The sequence below is a fragment of the Nyctereutes procyonoides genome, unplaced genomic scaffold (assembly GCF_905146905.1).
Source record: "Nyctereutes procyonoides isolate TBG_1078 unplaced genomic scaffold, NYPRO_anot_genome, whole genome shotgun sequence".
Lineage (NCBI taxonomy): Eukaryota > Metazoa > Chordata > Mammalia > Carnivora > Canidae > Nyctereutes > Nyctereutes procyonoides.
This window is the reverse complement of record NW_026575037.1, coordinates 3,691,926-3,714,615: the sequence shown is the minus strand read 5'-3', so window position 1 is coordinate 3,714,615 and position 22,690 is coordinate 3,691,926. Positions and strand designations below refer to the sequence as shown.

At 34.8% G+C, this 22,690-nt stretch overlaps 1 protein-coding gene across 7 annotated transcripts in view; it reads left to right on the top strand.

Moving 5' to 3' along the window:
- The window catches only part of COP1 (COP1 E3 ubiquitin ligase), a 246,944-nt gene that overhangs the window by 135,113 nt on the left and 89,141 nt on the right, over positions 1–22,690 (top strand). For all 7 annotated transcript variants that reach the window (XR_008663627.1, XM_055319205.1, XM_055319201.1 and 4 more), the window contains 3 exons: positions 1,001–1,109; positions 1,476–1,557; positions 16,053–16,169. Coding sequence is in view for 6 of the 7 variants with exons in the window: in XM_055319205.1 (XP_055175180.1) it covers positions 1,001–1,109; positions 1,476–1,557; positions 16,053–16,169 (308 nt within the window). In the remaining variant the exon portion in view is untranslated. The remainder of the gene's footprint in view (positions 1–1,000; positions 1,110–1,475; positions 1,558–16,052; positions 16,170–22,690) is intronic.

The following is a 22,690-nucleotide window of genomic DNA, read 5'->3' as shown; positions in this document are numbered from 1 at the left end:
CAAGCAGGTTCCACATTCAGCACAGAGCCCGACGTGAGGCTTAATTTCATACCCTGAGATTATGACCTGAAATCAAAAGTCATCTAGGTTACTTAATTGCTTTCTAAGTGGCTTCTTCTTTAATATACCTAAGCTTTACTTATATACATGATTGACATATGTGTCTCACCAAAAGCATACATTTTTAGATGTTGTATTCTCAGTTTTGGAGCACTTAATAGCTGAAACCATAAATGGTAAAAGCTTAATTCTAACTCTTAAAATCAATCATAAGGTTATAGTAGATGAGATTTTTTTAATGTAAACACAGAAACCCAATTCAGATTTGTTTGCTTGCTTGCTTGCTTGCTTGCTTATTTATTTATTTATTTATTTATTTATTTATTTATTTATTTATTTATTTATTTAAAAAAGGATATTATTTATTCCTGAGAGACATACAGACTGAGGCAGAGACGTAGAGGGAGAAGCAAGCGCCCTGCAGGGAACCCAGTGCGGGACTCAGTCCCAGGACCCCAGGATCATACCCTGAGGTGAAGGGAGATGCTCAACCACTGAGCCACCCAGGTGCCCCCCAGTTCAGATTAGTCTATTAGCTTATATGTTTTGGCACAACTTGATCCAGGGGCCTACACAATTTGAATACGTCTCTGTCATTGTGCTATGGCATGCTTTGTGTCCCATTAGCCTCTGTTTACACTCATAGACATGCTTTCATTTCTGACATTTGGCCAGTGGTGGCTTTAGGCTTATGTGCATCTTATGGTTAGTGATCAGAGTGAGTAGTGGTGTAAAGGTCATTATTAGGTAGTTCAGTAGAAAAACTTAGGAGTTAATTGATATATTTCTTCCCAGCTGTGTTGTGGGCAGATTAATGATTATTAAGCCATGTTGACCATTTCTTAAGGGTTCTAATCTTTCTGCACACATCAAAATTCTTTGTATTCATTGTTACTTATTTCTACATAAAGTAAAACTTAACTCTCTTTCTTTCTTTCAGCTGTATCAGTTGGAGTAGTTACCATAAGAATCTGTTAGCCAGCAGTGATTATGAAGGCACTGTCATCCTATGGGATGGATTCACAGGACAGAGGTCAAAGGTCTATCAGGTAACTAGGATATTATTTTTTTTTTTAAGGTTCACATTTTTACTTAATTGTAATTACAAATGTGGCCACTATTTAGCAATTTTATACCTATGCATAGCAAATAACGCTATGTAATAGCAGATAATGCTTTTCTAAAACATTTCTTCAGACTTGTTTTGCATTTGAAGAATGTGTCAAATGCATTTCCAAAAGCAATAAAATATGTATATATAAAAAGTTTGGAAATTACTTTGCATCTCATTTGTTTTTGTAGCCTGTTCTTTCTCTCTTCCACCAGAGCAATAAATTGGTATCAAGCTTTTTGCTTAATTTATTATAAGATCTATGTCTGTCTGATACTACATTTTGTCTTCCTTCTATGTCTAGGAACACGAGAAAAGGTGTTGGAGTGTTGACTTTAACTTGATGGATCCTAAACTCTTGGCATCAGGTTCTGATGATGCAAAAGGTACTATTTGAATCTCTTCTACTTTCTCTAATTCCTTACTCCCAACTTAATTCCTTTTAGTGGCAGAGGTACAGATATTTATTAAAAATCATAGCAATCCTTTGTGATTATCATTCTAAAAATAATCTAAGCACCGCAATCTGTATCTCTTTTGGAGTGAAAGAAAAATGTATATACTACATCTTCATTATAATAATTTTCTCTGGATTCATGTCATATGGTGATATTTTTATAACCAATTCCTTTATATATACCATCAAGTAAACTTTTTTTCTGAAATATTTAGACAGATATCTCTTTTTCTAAAAAAAATTTTTATTATTTATTCATGAGAGACACAGTGAGATAAGCAGATATATAGGCAGAGGGAGAAGCAGGCTCCCTGCAGGGAGTCCAGTGCAGGACTAGATCCCGTGACCCCAGAACCCCAGGATCATGACCAGAGCCAAAGGCAGATGCTCAACCACTGAGCCACCCAGGTGTCCCCAATACATCTCTGTGTATCCATCATTACTATTCATTTTTTTTTTTTCAGTTATCCTTAATGGTTTTTTGGCCTGGTTATGCTCCCCATTAGATTTATAAAGCCCTGTTAACAGATTTCTTTTACCTTATAGTTAATGGCTTTAATTTTTTGCCATTCTTTTTTTTTTTTTTTTTAAGATTTTATTTATTCATTCATGAGAGACACAGAGAGACAGAGAAGCAGAGATAGAGGCAGAGGGAGAAGCAGGCTCTGTGCAGGGAGTCCGATGTGGGACTTGATCCCTGGACTCCAGGATCATGCCCTGAAGCCGAAGGCAGACGCTAAACCACTGAGCCACCCAGGCGTCCCTGCCATTCTTTTCTACATGTAACCTCCAGACTAGTGGTTAGATAGGCAGAGATAGTTCTAGTGTTGAAAAGTTTATTTTGTAATGGTAGTGCATGCCCTAGTCTGTAAAAGAGAACTGAACATGACAGGACTTTACGCCAAACAAGAAGTAGCAAGTTGAATACCCATAGTATATATATAGATTGGAATACGTTTCTTCTTGGTTGTTTTAGGAAATTATCCTTGAATTTATAAATTATTTAGAATATCATATGATAGTTGATATTTGTATGTTTGAATACAAAGTTTTACTAATTAATGTTAAATGTTCTTTTTCATAATATACGTGGGATAGCTTTTATTGAGTTGAATACTCATATTTTTGTACTGAAGATTAATATTTATTCAAAAGTGGTGACTGGTCAGAGTCTTCCTCTGAAAAATAGAAGCCATTTGAAACAATTTAGGTAGGAAGGGATTTTTAAAGTTATTTATTCATGTTAAATAGTATTAGAATATGCATAGCATAAAATTAACCATTCATTTAACCATTTTGAGTGTACAGTTCAGTGACATTGTTGTGCAATCTTCACCACCATCAGTCCATAGAACTTTTTTCATATTGCCAAACTGAAGCTGTACCCATTGAACATAACTCCCCATTTGTCAACCCTTTGCAGTCACCTTTCTACTTTCTGCCTCTATGAAATTTACAACTCATATCTACCTCATATGAGTGGAATCGTGTAGTATTTGTCTGTTTGTGTCCGGCTTAGTTCACTTAGCATAAAGTCACAAGGTTCATCCATGTTGTAGCATGTGTCAGAATTTCTTTTAAAAGGCTGAATTATAATTATTTTATGAGTGTATCACATTTTGTTTATCCATTCATTCATCAAAGGACAGACCTTTGGGTTATGTTTTGAGCTCTTGTGAATAATGCTGCTCTGAACATGAGTGATAAGATATATTTTTATGTCCTGGTTTTAGTTCTTCTGGGAATAGACTCAGAAATGGAATTGCTGGATCATGTTACTTACATGTTTAAATTTTTGAGGAACCATCATTCTCTTTTCCATAGTGACTGTACATTTTACATTTCCACCAGTGCCTAACTATTTCAGTTTCTCTGTATCTTCACCAACACATCTTCCTTCCTTCCCTTCGTTCCTCCTTCATTCCTTCCTTTCTTAATACTAATGACTTTAATGATATGATGTGATATTTTATTGTGGTTTCTCTTTGAATTTTCTTAATGATAGTGATGTTGAGTGTCTTTTCATGTGCTTATTGCTTATTTATCTTCTTTGGAGAAATGTTTATTTAAGTCCTATGCCCATTTTTTTAATGGTTTTTTGTTTGTTTGCTGTTGTTATTGAATTGTAGGATTCTCTGGATATTAATCCCTTATCAGATATGTGATTTATTGATAGTGTGTTTTGATGCACACAGTGTTTTCATATTGATGAGGTCCAAATTGTCTAATTTTATTTTGTTGCCTGTGTCTTTGGTGTCCTGTACAAATCCAATGTTATGAAGACTTTACTCTTTGTTTTCTTCCAAGAGTTAGTTACATAGTTCGATTTTTTTAAAAGGATTTATGTACTTAATTTAGAGAGATACCGTGCAAGTAGTGGGAGGAGCAGAGGGAGGGAGAGGACACAAGCAGACTCTCCGCTGAGAACAGAGTCCGATGCAGGGCTAGATCCCGGACCCTGAGATCATGACCCGAGCTGAAATCGAGAATTGGATGCTCAACTGACTGAGCCCCGTAAGGCCCCCAAGAGTTTTATAGTTTGAGCTCTCACATGTCTTTGATCTGTTTTAACTTTTGTATATAGTGTAAAGTAAGATTCTGACTTTGACTTCATTCTTTTACATGTGGATATCCATTTTTCTTGGTACCACTTTTTAAAAACATTGTCCTTTCCTCATTGAAAGGTCTTGAGCCCTTTTCAAAAATGATTTGATTGTATCTTCGAGGGTTTATTTCTAGTGTTTTCTCTTGGTTGATCTGTGTCTTTACGCCACTATTGCATTGTTTTGTAGCTTTGTTTTGAAATCAGGAAATGTGAGTCCTCCATATTTTTTCTTCTTTTTCAAGATTGTTTTGGCTATTTAGGGTCTACTAAGAACCCATATGAATTTTAGGGTGGATTTTATTTTATCACTTGTTTTCTTCTGCTTACTTTGTGTTTGATTTGCCCTTCTTCTTCTAGTTTCCTAAATTAAAAGCTTGGATTATTGATTGTAGATCTTTGCTCTTTGGTAATATAAAATATGCATTTAATGTTATAAATGTTCCTTCAAGTGTTGCACTCCATAAGTTTTGTTAAGTTTTATTTTACTTTTTATTTATTTCAAAGTATTAAAAATTGTTTTGGGATTTCTTACTTGACTTATGTATTGCTTAGAAGTGTGTTGTTTAATCCCTAGGCATTTTGGAATTTTCTGTCTTTCTGATATTGTGTTCTAGTGTAATTCCATTGTGGCCTAAGAGATAAATTTTAAAAAATCTGCTACTTTTAATTTGTTAAGGTGTGTCTATAGCCCAGAATGTCCTCTGTCTTGGTGTATATCTTCATGAGTTTGAGAAGAATGTATATTCTAGTTAGATAAAGTAGTCTGTATATCATTTATATTCATTTGATTGATGGTGTTTTGAGTTCAACTATGTCCTTACTAGTTTCTGCCTCCTTCTGGTTCCATCTGTTTTTGATGGAGGGGTATATATTTTTTATATTCTGCATTGACCTATGTTTTTCTTCCTTTTCTATAACCCATTGTCTTCATTTGTAGCTTTACAGTAATTCTTGATGTCTAGTAGTATGAGTCTTCTATGTTCTTGAAAATAATTTTAGCTTTTTACTTCCTCTACCCTTCCATGTTCATTCTAGAATCAAGTTGCCGTTCCTATGGAGAATCCTGCTGAGATTTTGATTAAGATAATATTGCATCTGTAGATCATTTTGGGGAAAAATTGATGCCTTAATATATTGAGATTTCTATTTCATGAACATGTTTTTTTTTTTTTTTAAGATTTTATTTATTTATTTGACAGAGAAAGAGAACACAAGCAGGGGTTGCTGCAGATGGAGAGGGAGAGGGAGAAGCAGGCTTCTCACTGAGCTGGGAGCTTGATGCAGGATGCAGGGTGTGATTCCAGGACCTTGGAATCATGACCTAAGCAAAAGTCAGATGCTTAAATGAGCCACCCAGGTGCCCCTTCATGAACATGGTTTATCTCTACCAAATTCAGGACTAAAAAAATTTTTTTTAATATTTTATAGTTTTCAGCATTACAGATCCTGCATATTATTTATTTATATTTTTAATTTATTTAAAGATTTTTATTTAATCATGAGAGACACAGAGAGAGAAAGAGAGAGGCATAGGTAGAGGCAGAGGCAGAGGCAGAGGGAGAAGCAGGCTCCATGTAGGGAGCCCAATGTGGCACTTGATCCTGGGCCTCCAGGATCATGCCCTGGGCTGAAGGCAGCTCTAAACCACTGAACTACCCGGGCTGCCCCAGATCCTGCATATTATTAAAACTAAATAGTTTATGGTGCTGAAAATAATGTTTAGGGTCACCCAGGTGGCTCAGTTGGTAAGGTGTCTGCCTTTAGCTCAGTTCATGATCCTGGGGTCCTGGGTCCTGGGATTGAGCTCCGCATCAGGGTCCCTGCTCAGTGGGGAATCTGCTTCTTCCTCTACTACTCCTTCTGCTAATGTTCTCTCTCTGAAGTAAATAAAGTCTAAAAAAAAGAAAATTATGTTTAAAATACATTGGTTTTCATTCAGTTTTTTACTAGTTTATGGAAAAACTATTGTTTAAAGATTTACTTATTTGAGAGAGAGTGGGGAGGAGGGGCAGAGGGGGATGGAGAGAGAGAATTCCAAGCTGACTCTCTACAGAGCATGAAGCCCAGCACAGTGCTGTATCTCACAAGCCTGAGATTGTGAATTGAGCTAAAGTCAAGAGTTGGATGCCTAACCAACTGAGCCACCCAGGAACCCCTAAAATATTTGATTTTTAAATATAAATTGTTTCAACAAACTCTTTACTTTTAGTAGATTATGTTTGGAGTTTACTTGGGTCAGTCATGTCAGCAAACAGAGCTGTGGAAGCCACTTTTAGGCTTGAGCAGTGGAACCTGAGTAAGGTAAAAGGGCCCACAGTGACCACCAGGCTGATGCAGACAGACTCATTAGGTGACCCACCTCAAAATAGCCAGAGACCTTAGCTGACCAGTGGGCAACTTATAACCAGGGACAATCACCAAAGAGGAAAAAGTGAGGTACATCCTCACTTACCCCTTATTATAGACCCCACTACTGCCTTATGGCAGACATTCTCTCTTTTGCTGTCTTGCCCACTGCTTCCTTGCAGTGTATTTAATAAATTTTTATCTCTTTTGTTTTGCTTTGGGTGAATTCTTTCTTACTGTACTGCTGTCCTCCACCCAATCATTTTGCTCCACAATAGCATGGAAACAAAAAAGTAATTTGATTTGTTTTATGGCCCACAGTATGGTCTGCCTTGGTAAATATTCCCAGTGTGTTGTAAAGAATCTGTATTCTCCAGTGGAGTGTCAATTAGATCAAGCTTATTGATGGTATATTTTTGGTTTTCTATATCTTTGCTGTTTTTGTTTGTCTTGTCTCTTTGTTCTATTGATTATGAAACAGAAGTGTTGAAATCTGATTTTATTTCTCCTTTCGGTCGGGGTGGGGAATGTTTTGCCTCCTTTTGTGTGTGTGTTTTGGTTTTTTGAAGTTATATTGTTAGGGTCTCAATCATTTAGAATTGTTGTAATTTCTTTTTTTTTTTAATTGTTGTAATTTCTGTCGTTCTTTTAGTTCACTGGCTCCTTTATCTATTTCCATTTTGATATTGATTCAGTCCAGTGAATCTTTTATGTAATTTACTGTATTTTTTCTAAAAATTTCATTTCTTATTTTATAGTTCATATATTTCTACTGAGTATTTTTATCTCTTCATTCATTTTATTTTTTATTTTTTAAATTTATTTATGATAATCACAGAGAGAGAGAGAGAGAGAGAGAGAGAGAGAGGCAGAGACACAGACAGAGGGAGAAGCAGGCTGCATGCACCAGGAGCCTGACGTGGGATTCGATCCCGGGTCTCCAGGATCGCGCCCTGGGCCAAAGGCAGGCGCCAAACTGCTGCGCCACCCAGGGATCCCATGGAGTACAGTTATAATAGTTGCTTTAAAATCTGTTTCATAATCCCAACATCAGATTTTAGGATTGATTTTTGTTGATAGTATCTTCATTTGAAAATTTTCTTGGATTTCTGTATGTTCTGTAATTGGTGAGTTGTAACTTAGGCATTTTGAATATTTTGTATGACTCTGGGTCCTGTTCAAATTTTCTGGAGAATGTTTTTTTTATATTCTTTTGTACGCAGGTTATCAGCAGGTTAGATGGTGACTCTGTGTCCTGTCTTGCTTTCTGTAGTAGTGGGAATGATAGTTCCATTGCCAGTGTGGTTTTCAAAGCCATTGCTGTGCTGCATTGTTTGTCTCATACATATGCCAGTCAGGAGTTAATCTGGAAATTGAGTCATCTTTTCAATTGTAATTTAATGCACAAAGCCTTTGTGTTGCTCCTGTGTGTCCATTTTACACATACAGAGCTTATATATGACTACAAGAGTAAGGCCTGTTCATACACAGAGTTTGGGATTGCCTTCTTTTCCAGGTTTCTCCCATATTCTTTGTCTTCTGCTCCCTCTTTTTTAAATAAAGATTTTATTTATTTATTCACCAGAGACACAGAGAGATAGGTGAGGGAGAAGCCGCCTCCTGTGGAGAGCCTGATTTGGAATTTAATCCCAGGACCCCAGGATCATGACCTGAGCCACCCAGGCATCTTTGTCTCCCATTTTTTTTACTGATGCTTTGTCAAGAAAGTTGGGGTTCTCTACAGATGAGTTACTCCATTTTATGACCACGGAGATGGATTTTCTTTGGGAATATTTGCTTACCTTACTGCTGCAGCTCTGTGATGGAAGCCCACCCAGAGGGAGAGTTGAGAGAGAAGAATAAAACAAATGAAGAACATGACCCTCAGACTTCTGGCTTCAGTAATGCCTTTTACCAGTCTTAGGGTCAGAAACACAAGGATTTTCCTCAGTTTTACTATTTGAGGTGCTGATTTTGGCTTGCCATAGGAGAAAAGAAATGGTCCTCTTACCTCTGTACTGATTACTTCTTTTAAGTTTTGAATGTCCTTTCCGTAATGCCTATTTTTCCTTACTTTTCAGATTCCTCAGACATTTACTTTTTGTTTTTAATATTGTCTTCTAAGTAAACCCATAGTAAGAGATTCCTTATAGTGTTCTTTTACTCTGTCTTGATTGGTACTAAAAGTCCCAAATGCTTTTAAGCTCATCTTAAAATATTTAGTATAATATAAATGTATTTCACTTGATCTTAGCCAAAAGGCCCAGAAGTGATAATATAAATGTATTTATCACTCTTTGGTGATTTTTACTTATGAAGTATTGCTTATAGAATACTGCCTTTGTGATAATTTATAGTAAGAGGTTATTTTAAATTACTTTTTAAAAATTTAAATTCAATTAATTAACATGTAGTGTAGTATTAGTTTCACAGGTAGAGGTCAGTGATTGAACAGTCTTATATAATAGCCAGTGCTCATTGCATACCGTGCCCTCCTTAATGTCCATCACCCAGTTCCCCCATACCCTCACGCCTGTCCCATCCAGCAACCCTCAATTTGTTTCCTGTGATTAAGAGTCTCTTATGGTTTGTCTCCCTCTCTGATTTCATCTTTTCTTCTTTCCTCTCTTTCCCTATGATCCTGTTTTGTTTCTTAAATTCCACATATGAGTGAAATTATGTAATCTTCTTTCTCTGATTGACTTACTTTGCTTAGCATAATAGCCTTTAGTTCCATCCTTGTCATTGCAAAAGTTTTCATTATTTTTGATGGCTGAGTAATATTCCTGTGTGTGTGTGTGTGTGTGTGTGTGTGTGTGAGAGAGAGAGAGAGAGAGAGAGAGAGATATCTGGGGTCCTGGGATCAAGTCCTGAATCAGTCTCCCTCTTCTATGTCTCTGCCTCTCTGTCTATGTCTCTCATGAATAAATAAATAAAATCTTTTTAAAAAATTGCTTTTAATGTATTTTACACATATATTTAGCATTTTATGTCTTATATTTTAACATTTTACGTATTTTGTATTAAATTTTTAATATTAATGGATATTTTTTCAGTGCATAATACTGAGTCATAAATGACAGTTTTTGTATTATCCTGTCATTTATTTATTTAATGCTGTGTATTTTATTTTTATTTTTAAAAAATTTTTTATTTATTTATGATAGTCACACACACACACAGAGAGAGGGGGGGGGGCAGAGATATAGGCAGAGGGAGAAGCAGGCTCCATGCACCGGGAGCCCGACGTGCGATTCGATCCCGGGTCTCCAGGATCGCACCCTGTGCCAAAGGCAGGCGCTAAACCGCTGCGCCATCCAGGGATCCCTAATGCTGTGTATTTTAAAAATGATTTACTTTCAAGAATATATGTGCACATATATGTGTGTTAAACATGAATATAGCAGGGTAATAGATGTAGTATTGCCATAGAGCAAGTTAATCTGGAAAGAATTTTATGACCAATTTATAAGTTCTTTGCTAAAAATATATTTCCTTTTTAAATATATAAACTAAGAGTCATTTGCAATAAATCTTGCGCTTTTGAATTAGAATAAGCACATTTTTAAAGATTTTTTAAAAATCTCCAAATATGAATTTGAAGAGCATTTAGGCTTTAGAACAGCAGTAGTTATAGGTTCTTACTCTTTTTTTTTTTTAAAGATTATTTATTTATTTATTTTTGAAAGAGAGCAAGAGAGAGCACAAGTGGTAAGAGAGGCAGAGGGAGAAGCCGACTCCCCACTGAGCAGGTAGCCTGTATAGGTTCTTATTCATTCCAAATTTTCATAGCTGCATATATTAATGTCAAAGTGATAAATATGAAATCTTTACAAGTTTAATATTTAATTTAGGGTAACTCATATTGAATGAAATACTGTTTTATCAAAGGGCTAAAAAATGAGTTTCAACATAGTAAGAAACATTAGGATAGCTGTTATCTTTCCTCTAATTTGTAACTTCAGGCAATTATCTTTCCTATAAGTTATAACTTTACTAAGTGTAATATCTCCTGTGTCCAAATGAAATTAAAAGGCTTATGTTGGACAGCCTCCCAGATGGCCCCAGTGATCTCTGTCTCCTAGTATTATCATGCTTGAGTTGTTCCTTGCCTCCCCATTGCTGCAGTCTGTGTAATTGGTAAAATACTATGGAAGTAAAGGCATGTCACTTGTGAAATTAGTTTATGTAAAACTCTGTAGCCTATCTTCATTATTTTCTCTTTAGTATTTGGTTCAGTGTAGAGAAGCTAGCAATATTGTTATGAGCCCAAATGGAAGGGAACTGCATCCGCATGCCAAGAGCCATTTTGAGTGAGCTCAGCTGAATGGTGGCCTTTGGGCCTTGAGACTGAGCCAAGACTACCCAACTAAGCTGCTCAGAGATTCCTGACCCTCAGAAACTGTGTGACAGTAAATTTAGCAACTTTTACGTGGCAGTTTGCTATGCAACAATAGCTAACTAATATAACAAGGTCTGTTTTCTATTTGATTAATTTTAAAAGAAAAACTTGTGTTTGATAAATCAGTGTTGTCACAGTGAACATCTTTTTGCCTAATCTTTCATTTTTTATTTATTTTTTTTAACATTTTATTTATTCATGAGAGACACAGAGAGAAAGAGACATAGGAAGAGGGAAAGGCAGGCTCCATGTAGGACTCCAGGATCACGCCCTGGGCCAAAGGCAGATGCTCAACCGCTGAGCCAGCCAAGCGTCTCGAATCTTTCATTTTTTAAAATGGATTTATAAACTAGTATGTATGTCCCTCAGATTTTTCTATAGTTTTTGGTGAAACAGCACTATTCCTTTTTGCTCATTCTTTGGCATCTAGGCCATCAGAAGTGGGTCCAGGAGCACTGGATATCAAATGTACTTAACACTTGCACTAAAGACAGGCTTTTTTATGGTGTCAGACGCCTGTGCCTATTTCATTTTCCCTTTTATAATAAATTCCTTTTTAGGAAGTTTCGGTGCAGATAGACATGCAGTGGGCCCTGTCTGAGAAGTCCCGAAACCTATAAATGCTGCGTATTGTTTTTTAAAAATATTTTATTTATTCATTCATGAGAGGCAGAGAGAGAGAGAGAAAGAGAGAGAGAGGCAGAGACACAGGCAGAGGGAGAAGCAGGCCCTAGGCAGGGAGCCCAATGTGGGACTTGATCCCGGGATTCCAGGATCAGGCCCTAGGCAGAAGGCAGGCGCTAAACCCGCTGAGCCACCTAGAGATCCCCTAAATGCTGCATATTGTAATTAATGCTGATGTTATTAAAGATAGTCAATGTGTTCTATTTTTTGAAAAAATAATTTTGAACAAAAAACTTAGAGACTTTTTAACTCAGATTTTACAAATTAATAGATGATAAGCTGTCATCTATTAGTGTTGGGTAGTTGTAGGGTAGTTGGATTTTTAAAAAGATTTTATTTATTTGAGAGAGACAGAGAGAGAGAGTGAGCAGAGTGGAAGGCAAAGGGAGAGAGAAAAGCAGTTTTCCCACTGTGCAGGGATCCCGACATGGGACTGGATACCAGGACCCCGGGATCATGACCTGAGGTGAACACAGATAATTAACTAAGTCAGCCACCCTGGAGATGCCCAAATTTAGTATTTTTAAATGGGAGTTAAGATTCAGATGATATTTTAAAAAGAAAAAAAACCTTTGCTTATTAACTTTAATCAAAGTTGTAATAAAATATATAGTTTTAAGTAAGAAGTTCATTTTCTATAGCCAGCTAGATGGTATTCAGAACAAGTTTTTTTTTTTTTTTTAGCTTCTTACATTGCAACATGGTTTTCCTAGCATTACTAGTTTTTTTTTTTAACTGAAATTCAAAGGAGATTATACATAAACAAGTGCAGTGTGTTTAAGTGCCTTAATTAACTCTTTACCTTGAGGATAGTATTTTAGTTTAAATTCACTTTTACTTTTTCTTACAAAGGATAGTTTTCACAGTAAATGTTGAAATTACAAGTTTTTTGATGTTACTGAAATTTTTATTGTCATTCTTTGAAGAAGAAAGTAACAGGTGTATTATTATTGTTTTACATACCATCTCCTTATTTTGAGAATGATCTCATTTATATTTGTTTTAGACAGTTTCTTCCAAACTTTTTGTTGATTTCTTACACACTTTACTATTTTACCTTTTAATCCATGATGCCATTTTAGGAATATTAGGTTGATTTTAATGTTATTTCATCATACCTGTTCTAGTAGTTTCCTAGGGCTCCCATAACAGTGTTATCATAAACTGGTTGGCTTCCACAATAGAAATTTATTTTCTCACCATTTTGTTGGAGGCTAGAAGCCTAGCATCAACATGTTGGCAAGGCCACATGCTCCCTTTGAGGGCTCTACGGAAGAATCCTTTCTTGCTGCCTTCCTAGCTTCTGGTGATTAGTAGCAATCCTGGGCATTTCTTGACTTGTAGTTGCATCTAATTTTTGCCTTTTTCAATACATGGCTTTCTTTTACTTTGTACCTCTTTATACAAGCCTCCCTCTTCTTATAAAGACAGTATTCATTGGATTTAGGGTCTATCCTAATCCAATATGACTTCATCTTAACTTGACTACATCTGCAAAGACCATATTTACAAATATAGGTGGTTCTCAAATGTACCTGAGGTTAGGACTACAACATACTTTTTGGGGAGCGCAGTTTAATTTACAACACTTATTTTGCTTAATAAACAATAACTTAATAGGGTATTCTTTGTGTATTTTCCTTTTTTATACTGTATATATTTAGTATAATTTTTTAACCCTTAGTTATCATTAAAACTCAGCTAGTTATATCGAATTCTAATCTTGTATCTTTTAAATTGAAAATTATAATTATGCTTATCATAATGACTTATTTTTAAAATGTTAATGATTACTCCATTGAGAAAATTACCATGAAATTAAAAAAAGACTTGTAATTTAACTGTCATTTTGTTCTAGTTCATTCCTATGCTTACTCATATTTAATTGTCTTAACACTGGTGTATAAACCTTGTTTATAAAGGTTCTTAGCGATTAGTAGTGGGGTTATGGAAATAGTAGGTGCTCCATAAATATTTGCTGTGAATTAACTTTGGCTTGCTATGTTTTGAGATAACAGTTTTATCACTCATATTCTAATCTATAAATGCTGTATTTGACATGCAGACTTTTAATTACCACTAGCCATTTCATCTCAGAGCTGTATTCCTTAATTGCCTGGACAGTTGTATATTGATTAAAATAGCACATGAGTCCTATTAGAAAATAATGTGAAACAAACCAAATATTGCTATTTAATACTCTTATTCTTTTATTTTAATATTGTCTTATTTTTCTCTTAGGAGTCTAATAGGTTGATTAGGTTGTAAATAACTTTTTTAATGGTTAACTTTTATTCAGTGTCCACATATTTAAAGACACTCTCTATGGAATTACACTTGTAAAAGATAAATTATCCCATTTACACAGAGAAAAATCTCTATTTCCAGGAAATACCATCTTATAGAAGTGATAGTTGGAACCATTTTTACTTTTTTTTATTCCTATTTACAGAGCAACATACTATTATTACTAAAAAGATTCTAAAATTTACTATGCCTCTATCTTTATACTGGTTTTCTTTCTTTCTTTCTTTCTTTCTTTCTTTCTTTCTTTCTTTCTTTCTTTCTTTCTTCCTTCCTTCCTTCCTTCCTTCCTTCCTTCCTTCCTTCCTTCCTTCTCCTTCCTTCCTTCCTTCCTTCCTTCCTTCCTTCCTTCCTTCCTTCCTTCCTTCTTTCTTTCTTTCTTTCTTTCTTTCTTCTTTCTTTCTTTCTAAGATTTATTTATTTATTTTATGATAGACATAGAGAGAGAGAGAGAGAGAGAGGCAGAGACACAGGAGGAGGGAGAAGCAGGCTCCATCCCTGGAGCCCATCGCGGGACTCAGTCCAGGGACTCCAGGATCACACCTTGGGCCAAAGGCAGGCGCCAAACCGCTGAGCCTCCCTGGGATCACCCTTTATACTGGTTTTCAACCCAAATGCACATTGGAATCACCCAAAGTGCTTTCGTTTATTTTTTTTTAAGACTTTATTTATTCATGAGACAGACACACACAGAGAGAAAGGCAGAGGGAGAAACAGGCTCTCTGCAGGATGCCTGATGTGGGACTGGATGCCAGGAACCTGGGATCACAACCTGAGTCAAAGGCAGTCGCCCAACCACTGAGCCACTCAGGTGTCCCCACCCAAACAGCTTTTAAACAAATGCCAGTACTTGAAGCCCAAGCGGGTATTCTCCAGGATGGCACAGGATATTGGGGCCCACTGAAAAGAGGCATAGGAAGATTTTTGTTATTTTTACTGTTAATGTTCATTATTAATTGTACTATGTAACCAGGATTGTAACCAGTATCTTAAAAGTCTGTTTTTTATGTGTATTCTATTGTCTTCGAAGACCTTTTTGATGTCTGATACAATGATTGCTTTGGTGGTACCTTACAAAAAAGCAGCTGACCTTTCTGTTTCTGCTCTCACATCTGACCTACTCTGATCAGTTTTTTGTTCCTAATCTTTACAACTCTCAGTGTATACTGTTGGAATAGACTATCAAATTTTTAAAAGGATTTTATTTATTTATGAGAGACATAGAGAGAAAGGCAGAGACATAGGCAGAGGGAGAAGCAGGCTCCCCTGCAGAGAGTCTGATATGGGACTCTATCCCAGGACCCCGGTATCACAATCTGAGCCTAAGGGAGATGCTCAACCATCAGGCCACCCAGATGCCCCCTAAAAATCAAATATTAAACATTTAACGTTTAGCTAAATAATGCTGTAACATTATTTTATACATACTTAAAATCATATACCTGAGTTACTACATAAAATTTTAAAATCATGGAATTCTTAATTGAAAGATAAAACAAGAACTGCTTCCAGTTACTTTAAAAAATGGCATTTCTTTCTGATATAGATAATGTATGTGTAAGTGTGTGTGTATGTGTGTGTGCATATGTGTTGGAGTGGAATGACTATATGAGTCATCTTCTAGCCCATGACACTTGAAAAATACACACCATTTTTTTAAAAGTAGACTCCATACCCAACATGGGGCTTGAACTCATCACCCTGAGATCAAGAGTCACATGCTCTACCAAGTGAGCCAGCCAGATGTCTCCCCACCCCGCGGTACCATTTAAAAAATACTGAAACAAATACATGTGTCTCCATATTGCTTTTTTTTTTTTTAACCCCTTTTTTATGCTTTAGTTATGGGATCATGTTACCTCTCGGCACAGTTTTTGTCTGTGGTATTTTCTGACTTTGAAACTCTGTTCTCTTGGTTTCAATACATTGTCTTTTTACTCATTCAATTTAAATATTTTTGGTCCTAGTAAACTAAAATGCTTTGGATTAGTATAAAAGGCAACTATAGCAATAACCAGACTTTCTAGTTTACAGAAGCATTTACTAATGTATTTTTTAATTATTTTCATTTTTATTGTCTTAGTGAAGCTATGGTCTACCAACCTAGACAACTCAGTGGCAAGCATTGAGGCGAAGGCTAATGTATGCTGTGTTAAATTCAGCCCTTCTTCTAGATACCATTTGGCTTTTGGCTGTGCAGGTAAGAAATTAACACATCTTTGTCTTCTTTTGATGTTAGAGGACTATTGTGGGTAGGATAAAACACCGTATTTTAAAATGAATAACTTTCCTTGTAGGCTTTAATTTTACTTTTGTTATTAGACTCTAAGTTAGAAGTGTGCAGTGTGCCATTGTCACTCATTTATTGCTGTGCCTTAAGTTCAGTGTTCTGTCACCCATGTTTAATACATAGAGATGGTTTGTTGATTATTTTTGTTGTTCCTCTAAGTCTTTGCACGCATGAACTTATGCTTATTCATAAACTTAGGTCGTAATGATGTTTAAGTGATTAAGCTATATAGACATGGGACTCCATTTTTTTAATTAAAGGAAATCTATTCAATCTTCAACAAATGAAGGACTATATGTATGTGTGTGTGTATATATATATATATATATATATTCCTTTGCACAGAGCACCCATGTATAGGCAGAGAATAAGACAGATAAAATTTTGCAACATGGCATACAGAGTAACACAGGAAGTATTCAAAAACATGTTAGCTGTTATTATCATAGCAAAGAATTTTTTGCTAATATTTTTCTTAACTAGATTGACCAAATGTCTGCCTTTGCCAGTCATGGTTTATACTTACACTGTCATAATTACTATTAGTGTCTTCTTTCATTCTGAAAAGTGTTATGGGTTGGAAGATAAATTATATGGTTGACCTAGTCCTTTGTCTTCTGTATCTGTCCACTCTCCCTAAATATTTACTAGAATAGCAAAGACCTTTAGTTTAACTTCTGCATTAGGAAATCTCTTTGATTGCTTTTTTAATTGATAATCTCATTTTTTAAAGATAAGTTTAGTACTGTATAATGAAAACAGAATTGCCCTTAAAAAAAAGAAGCACAAATTAAATCTTATTTGTTATTATACTCTTTCCTTATTTCAACTTATTTATTCCCTTATATCCTGACATGATTTCATAGTTAGAATCAAATAGTATATGGTCTAACATGTATCTTTAAGTAGAATTCTCTATTAGCATAAAGAATTTTTTTTCATGATATACGATATTCTTTCCCATTTGAGCCTACAACTTCCTTATCAAATCCCTTTTGTATCACTAAGTACATTGATTAACTTATCCCCCCATATTCCTTATTCTTAAAGTAGAGATAGCCCATTGGAACTTCATGAGGATTGTGAAAAGAAAATGTTTTCTGTAAAACTTTTATAATATGGTACTTAATAATTGTTTAGTTAATTTCATTATTAATACTTTATCATGCATTTAAATAAAATAGATGTTGAGTTTTATTGTTATTTTCTATTTCATAAACAAACTCACTAACCATTGGCCATCATTTATGATTAGAAGTTATTATCAATATTTACTCTGTACAAATACCTACAGATATGAACATCTTCAAAATTTTTCCTTCTTAGTAAAGATAAATCTTTTTTCTTTCTTTCTTTCTTTCTTTCTTTCTTTCTTTCTTTCTTTTCTTCTTTCTTTCTTTCTTTCTTCTTTCTTTCTTTCTTTCTTTCTTTCTTTCTTTTTTTCTTGAATTTATTTATTTACTCATGAGAGACACACATATGCACAGAGAGAGGCAGAGACACAGACAGAGTAGAAGCAGGCTCCATGCAGGAGCCCGATGTGGGCCTCAATCCTGGGACTCCAGGATCATGCCCTGGGCCAAAGGCAGGCACCAAACCGCTGAGCCACCCAGGGATCCCTTATTTTATTTTTTAATGTAATTGAATTCATGTATTTTTATTTTTATTTTTATTTTTATTTTTATTATTTATTTTTTTTTTTAGTGAGCAAAGTGATAGAAGCTTATTAAGCAGAGATAACAAGAAAGCCCTCAGCAGTGAGAGAGGTCCTGAGAGGTTTGCCCTTAATTTTTAAGTTTATATACTTAAGTGATCTCTGCACCCAACATGGGGCTTGAACTCATAACTGAGATGAGGAGTTGCATGCTCTTCTGACTGAGCCACCCAGATGCCCCTTGGGGAACTTACTTTAAAAAATGCTTTGCCATCTCAAAGGCAGTTTACCCTTACTGTTTTAAATTGTCATGTATTTCTTAGTTAATTCTTTTTTTTTCTTACTTAATTCTTACATTTGCTTTTCCATTTATGCTTTAAGATTTATTTTCTTCCGATTCTAGACAAATTATTTTGGGATTTCTCTGTGTTGCAGTGTATTTATTTGTTCATTTTGGAACCACTGGCATTATTAAGGTAGTACATCTTCCCACATAGTTACATGGGGGCATTTTTCTGTTTGTTGGTATTTTCTATCCTGCAGTGAGATTTTATAGTTCACCTCATTTAGGTACAGAATCTTTCTGGTTAATTTTTTTCTTTGTATATTTTTTGATTCTATTTAAATAAATTTTTTTTCTGTTCCTTATTTTAAGTACTGTTTACTGAGAGTAGATTAAAACTTTTGATATTTAGATATTTTCGTTATATCTAGGCACCTTATAAATGTTTCTAATTAAATATAGTAGCTTTTTAGTAGAGTTTTTGAGCTATGAGCCACTAGATGGCGGCTGATGTGATGTTTATATTTCTTCTTTTACAGTGATTTATTGCTTTCTCTTTCAAGGGTGTGTTATGATACTAGTTATAGTTACTTATCTGTTTCATTTAGTTGAATAGGCATCAGTCTTACTTTCTGTGGTTTCATTTTTTTCCTCAAGATTGATTGATTGATTGATTGATTGATTTATAATTTGTGATAACATGTGTACATGTGCAAGGTGGAGGGTGGCAGGAGCAGAGGTGGAGAATCTCCCAACAGACTCCACGCTGAGCGCAGAGCCCCACTTAAGGCCTGATCTCATGACCTTGAGATCATGTCCTGAGCTGAAACCAAGAGTCAGGTAGATACTCAGCTAACTGAACACTCAAGCATCCCTAGGTTATCTACTTTCGGAAAGTAGTCTTTATTAAATTCAGATGATTCATTTTATTGTTTCTTAGCAGCAACTTCAGTATTTCATTAAATGCCTTTTTGGCCATAGTTGATATAATCATGTGGCTCAATTTTTTGACAGGAATTATACATATACATTTTCTGATGTTGAATTATATTTCTTTAAAGAATAAACAAAATTGCTATATTTATTGTTGGTATTTTTATATCTGTAATAAATTTGATCTATAACTCATTTTTAAAAACCATTTTAATCATTATTTTATAATTCCTAGTATACAAGTCTTGAACTTATATTGTTAAATTTATTCCAGAGTATTTTTTTACTTTTATTTTTTATTTATTTTTTTTCCTCAAGTTTATTTAAATTCCACTTAACATACAGTATTTTATTACTTTAAAATGTACTGTGAATGTGGGCAGCCCGGGTGGCTCAGCAGTTTAGCGCCGCCTTCAGCCCAGGGCATGATCCTGGAGACCCAGGATCGAGTCCCACGTCAGGCTCTCCCTGCATGGAGCCTGCTTCTGTCATTGTCTGCGTCTCTGCCTCTCTCTCTCTGCTTCTCATGAATTAAATAAATACAATCTTTAAAAAAAATGTACTGTGAATGGAATTGTTTTCTTAATTTTATTGTTGAATTGTTAGTTGCTAGAGTTCAGAAGTAAAATTAGTCTTTGTATATTGATCTTGCATCCTCCAATTTGGCTGCTCTAGTGTATTTTTTCCTCTTAGTTTTATTGTAGATTTCTTGAGATTTTCTACATTTAGGATCACATCATCTGTGAATTAAAATGATTTTATTTCTTCCTTTACCATGTGAATGTGTTTTTGCTTTTTTAAACTAAAAGCCCATGTACAATGTTGGATGGAAGTGGCAGAGGGGACTTTCTTACCTTATGGGGAAAACAGTCTTTCCTTCAGAATAAAGTATGATATTAGCTGTGAGATTTTTGTAGATACCCTTTATCAGGTTAAGTTTTCTATTCCTAGTTTGCTAAGAGTATTTATTATGAATGGGTATTAGATTTTGTCAAATGCTTTTTCTGTGTCTAGTGAGATAATCTTGTAGTTTATGTTCTTTATTGTACTAATATGGGATATTGTTGTTTTGAATGTTAAACCAACCTTCCATTCTTGGGAAAAATCTCTCTTGGCCATGGCATAAAAACCTTTTTATATGTTGCCGGAGTGAGTTTCCTAATATTTTAAGTATTTTTGGTGTATTTAACTTTCTTATGGTGTTTTCTGGCTTTGATAGCAAAGTACCTCTATAAGGCCTTATATAATGATTTGGGAAGTATTTCTTTGTTTACTGAATAGGTTTGTAAAGAGTTGGTATTAGTTTCTTCTTTAAATATTTGATGGAATTTATCAGTGAAACCATCTGGACTTGGACTTCATGAGACTATTTAAAATTCCCAATTAAATTTCCTCTTACACATTTATTCAGATTTTCTGTTTCATCCTGAAATTAGTTTTGGTAGTTACTGACTTTCTAGGAATTTGTACGTTTAATATTTCTAATTTGTTGTAATAAACTAGTTCATATATTTAACAAGTTCTAAACTAGTTTAAGTTCTCTTGTAATCCTTTTAATTTCTGTAGGTTTAGTAGTAGTGTTCTGTCCTTTCTTTCATTCCTAACTGATCATTTGTCTTCTCTTACTCCCTCTCCTTTTTTTTTTTTTCTTTTTAAATTTGGGTCTGGTTAAATGTTTGTCCTTTTCTTCAAGGTGTGTGTGTGTGTGTGTGTGTGTGTGTGTGTGTGTGTGTGTGTGGTACTTCTGACCAGAAAACCCTGTATTTCCAGTGTTCTTTAACATTGTTACTCGAACTTACTTGTTGGAAGCATTAGATATCTGTAGGCTGAGCCTCTTAGAATGATTCTTAACTTACCATGAGCATCATTTGACCAAGAAAACCTTTTCTTCTTTTTCATCCAAACCAGATCAAGATATGTTGAGTTCAAGAACCTTATGCCATTGCAATCATCCAGAGATCAGAAATAATTCACTATAACTGATATAGAACTAGAAACTGGACATTAGAATATTACATTAGAAACTCTCCACATCTTTACAATGATGCTTGCAAGTAGGAATATCCAAAGCAGAATGACCACCACGTTTCTATTTTTCAGATCTTACATAAGTGCATCGCCATGCTAGAAAGTCATTCACATCTGGAAGCATAACTTTAAGAAGATCTGGGCAATATAGTTTTTGACTTTCCAACCTCCCTAGGCTTAAATAAGATGGTAGGAATGGATGCTGAGGTCATCAGCCCTATCCAGCACAATGCAATTTCATATGAGTTAAGGACTTATATTTTCTGTCTTTGAAATAGGTTTTTAGTATTGTAGCAAGGCATTAATGAAGCCAGTAGTCCTTACTTTATTCACTGCCTTTAATTGTGTCCTTTACTGATTCAAAACATGCATTTAATCATAAAAACTTGTATCACTTGGAAAACTGTGACTTTTATTGCATCATTTTCATTTAGAATTGCAGTTTTCTTAGAATTTAGACTATTGTCTAAATGTTTTTCTTTAAACTGGAAAACCTCAGTCTTTAACTGTGCCATTTATTTTTCCACTTAGAGAAGTACAGTCACATTCATTGGATTGCTTACTAAATATCATTTGTGATGATACATTTGACATTAGGAGTGGGCTGTACATTTTTAAACATTGCTTTGTAGTTAAAAGAAATAGAGAATGAATGACTAAGTAAGCTACCCACCAATTACATTTTGACTCCCTACGATAAGGTATAAGGGTACTGTGGATCCCACCTACCGGGTAGTGATGCATTGTGCTATTCTAAGTTTCCTTGCCTATCTTCATTTTAATAATATATTTCTATTTGGTACAGTTAATTCTTTCCTCTTTCTTACTTCATCACTTTATTCATTTACCTTTTACCATAATATAAAAAGATGTCTTGTTTTTGTTTTTTAATTGGAGAGTATAATGTGAAAAATTGCTTCCAGTGTACTAAAAATTCTTAAGCATTTTTTAAGCACTTCTTTTAAAATATCAAATCATAAATTATGATCTCCTTGAAAATAGAAGACTAAGGATTTTAAACTCTTTTTGTGGTTAATATTGAGAAAAAAGTCTTGAATTTTATTTTAAACCATTTAAAAATCTGTTCTTAATCACAGAGATTATCTGAAGCATGTTTTTACCAGAAGACAGGATAATATTTTTAACATAATGGTGAAAGTGTTTATTAATTATCTATTACTTGGTTACTAAACGATATTTTCTTATTGAGTAAAAAAAGGTAGAAAAACAGTTTTTCTCTGATTTTCTTCTCTAAACCCAGTTTGGGAGAGCATTGTAAGACTAAATTAGAACTCCTAGCAATCTGTGGTTTAAGAACATCAAACAATCTGTGGTTTGACTCATCTTGCTTTTTTTAAAAAAATATTTTACTTATTTTTTATTCATGAGAGACACAGAGAGAGAGAGTGTCAGAGATGCAGGCAGAGGGAGAAGCAGGCTCTGTGCTGGGAGCCTGACATGGATCTTGATCCCAGGTCTCCAGGATCAGGCCCTGGGCTGAAGGCAGTGCAAAATCACGGAGTCACCTGGGCT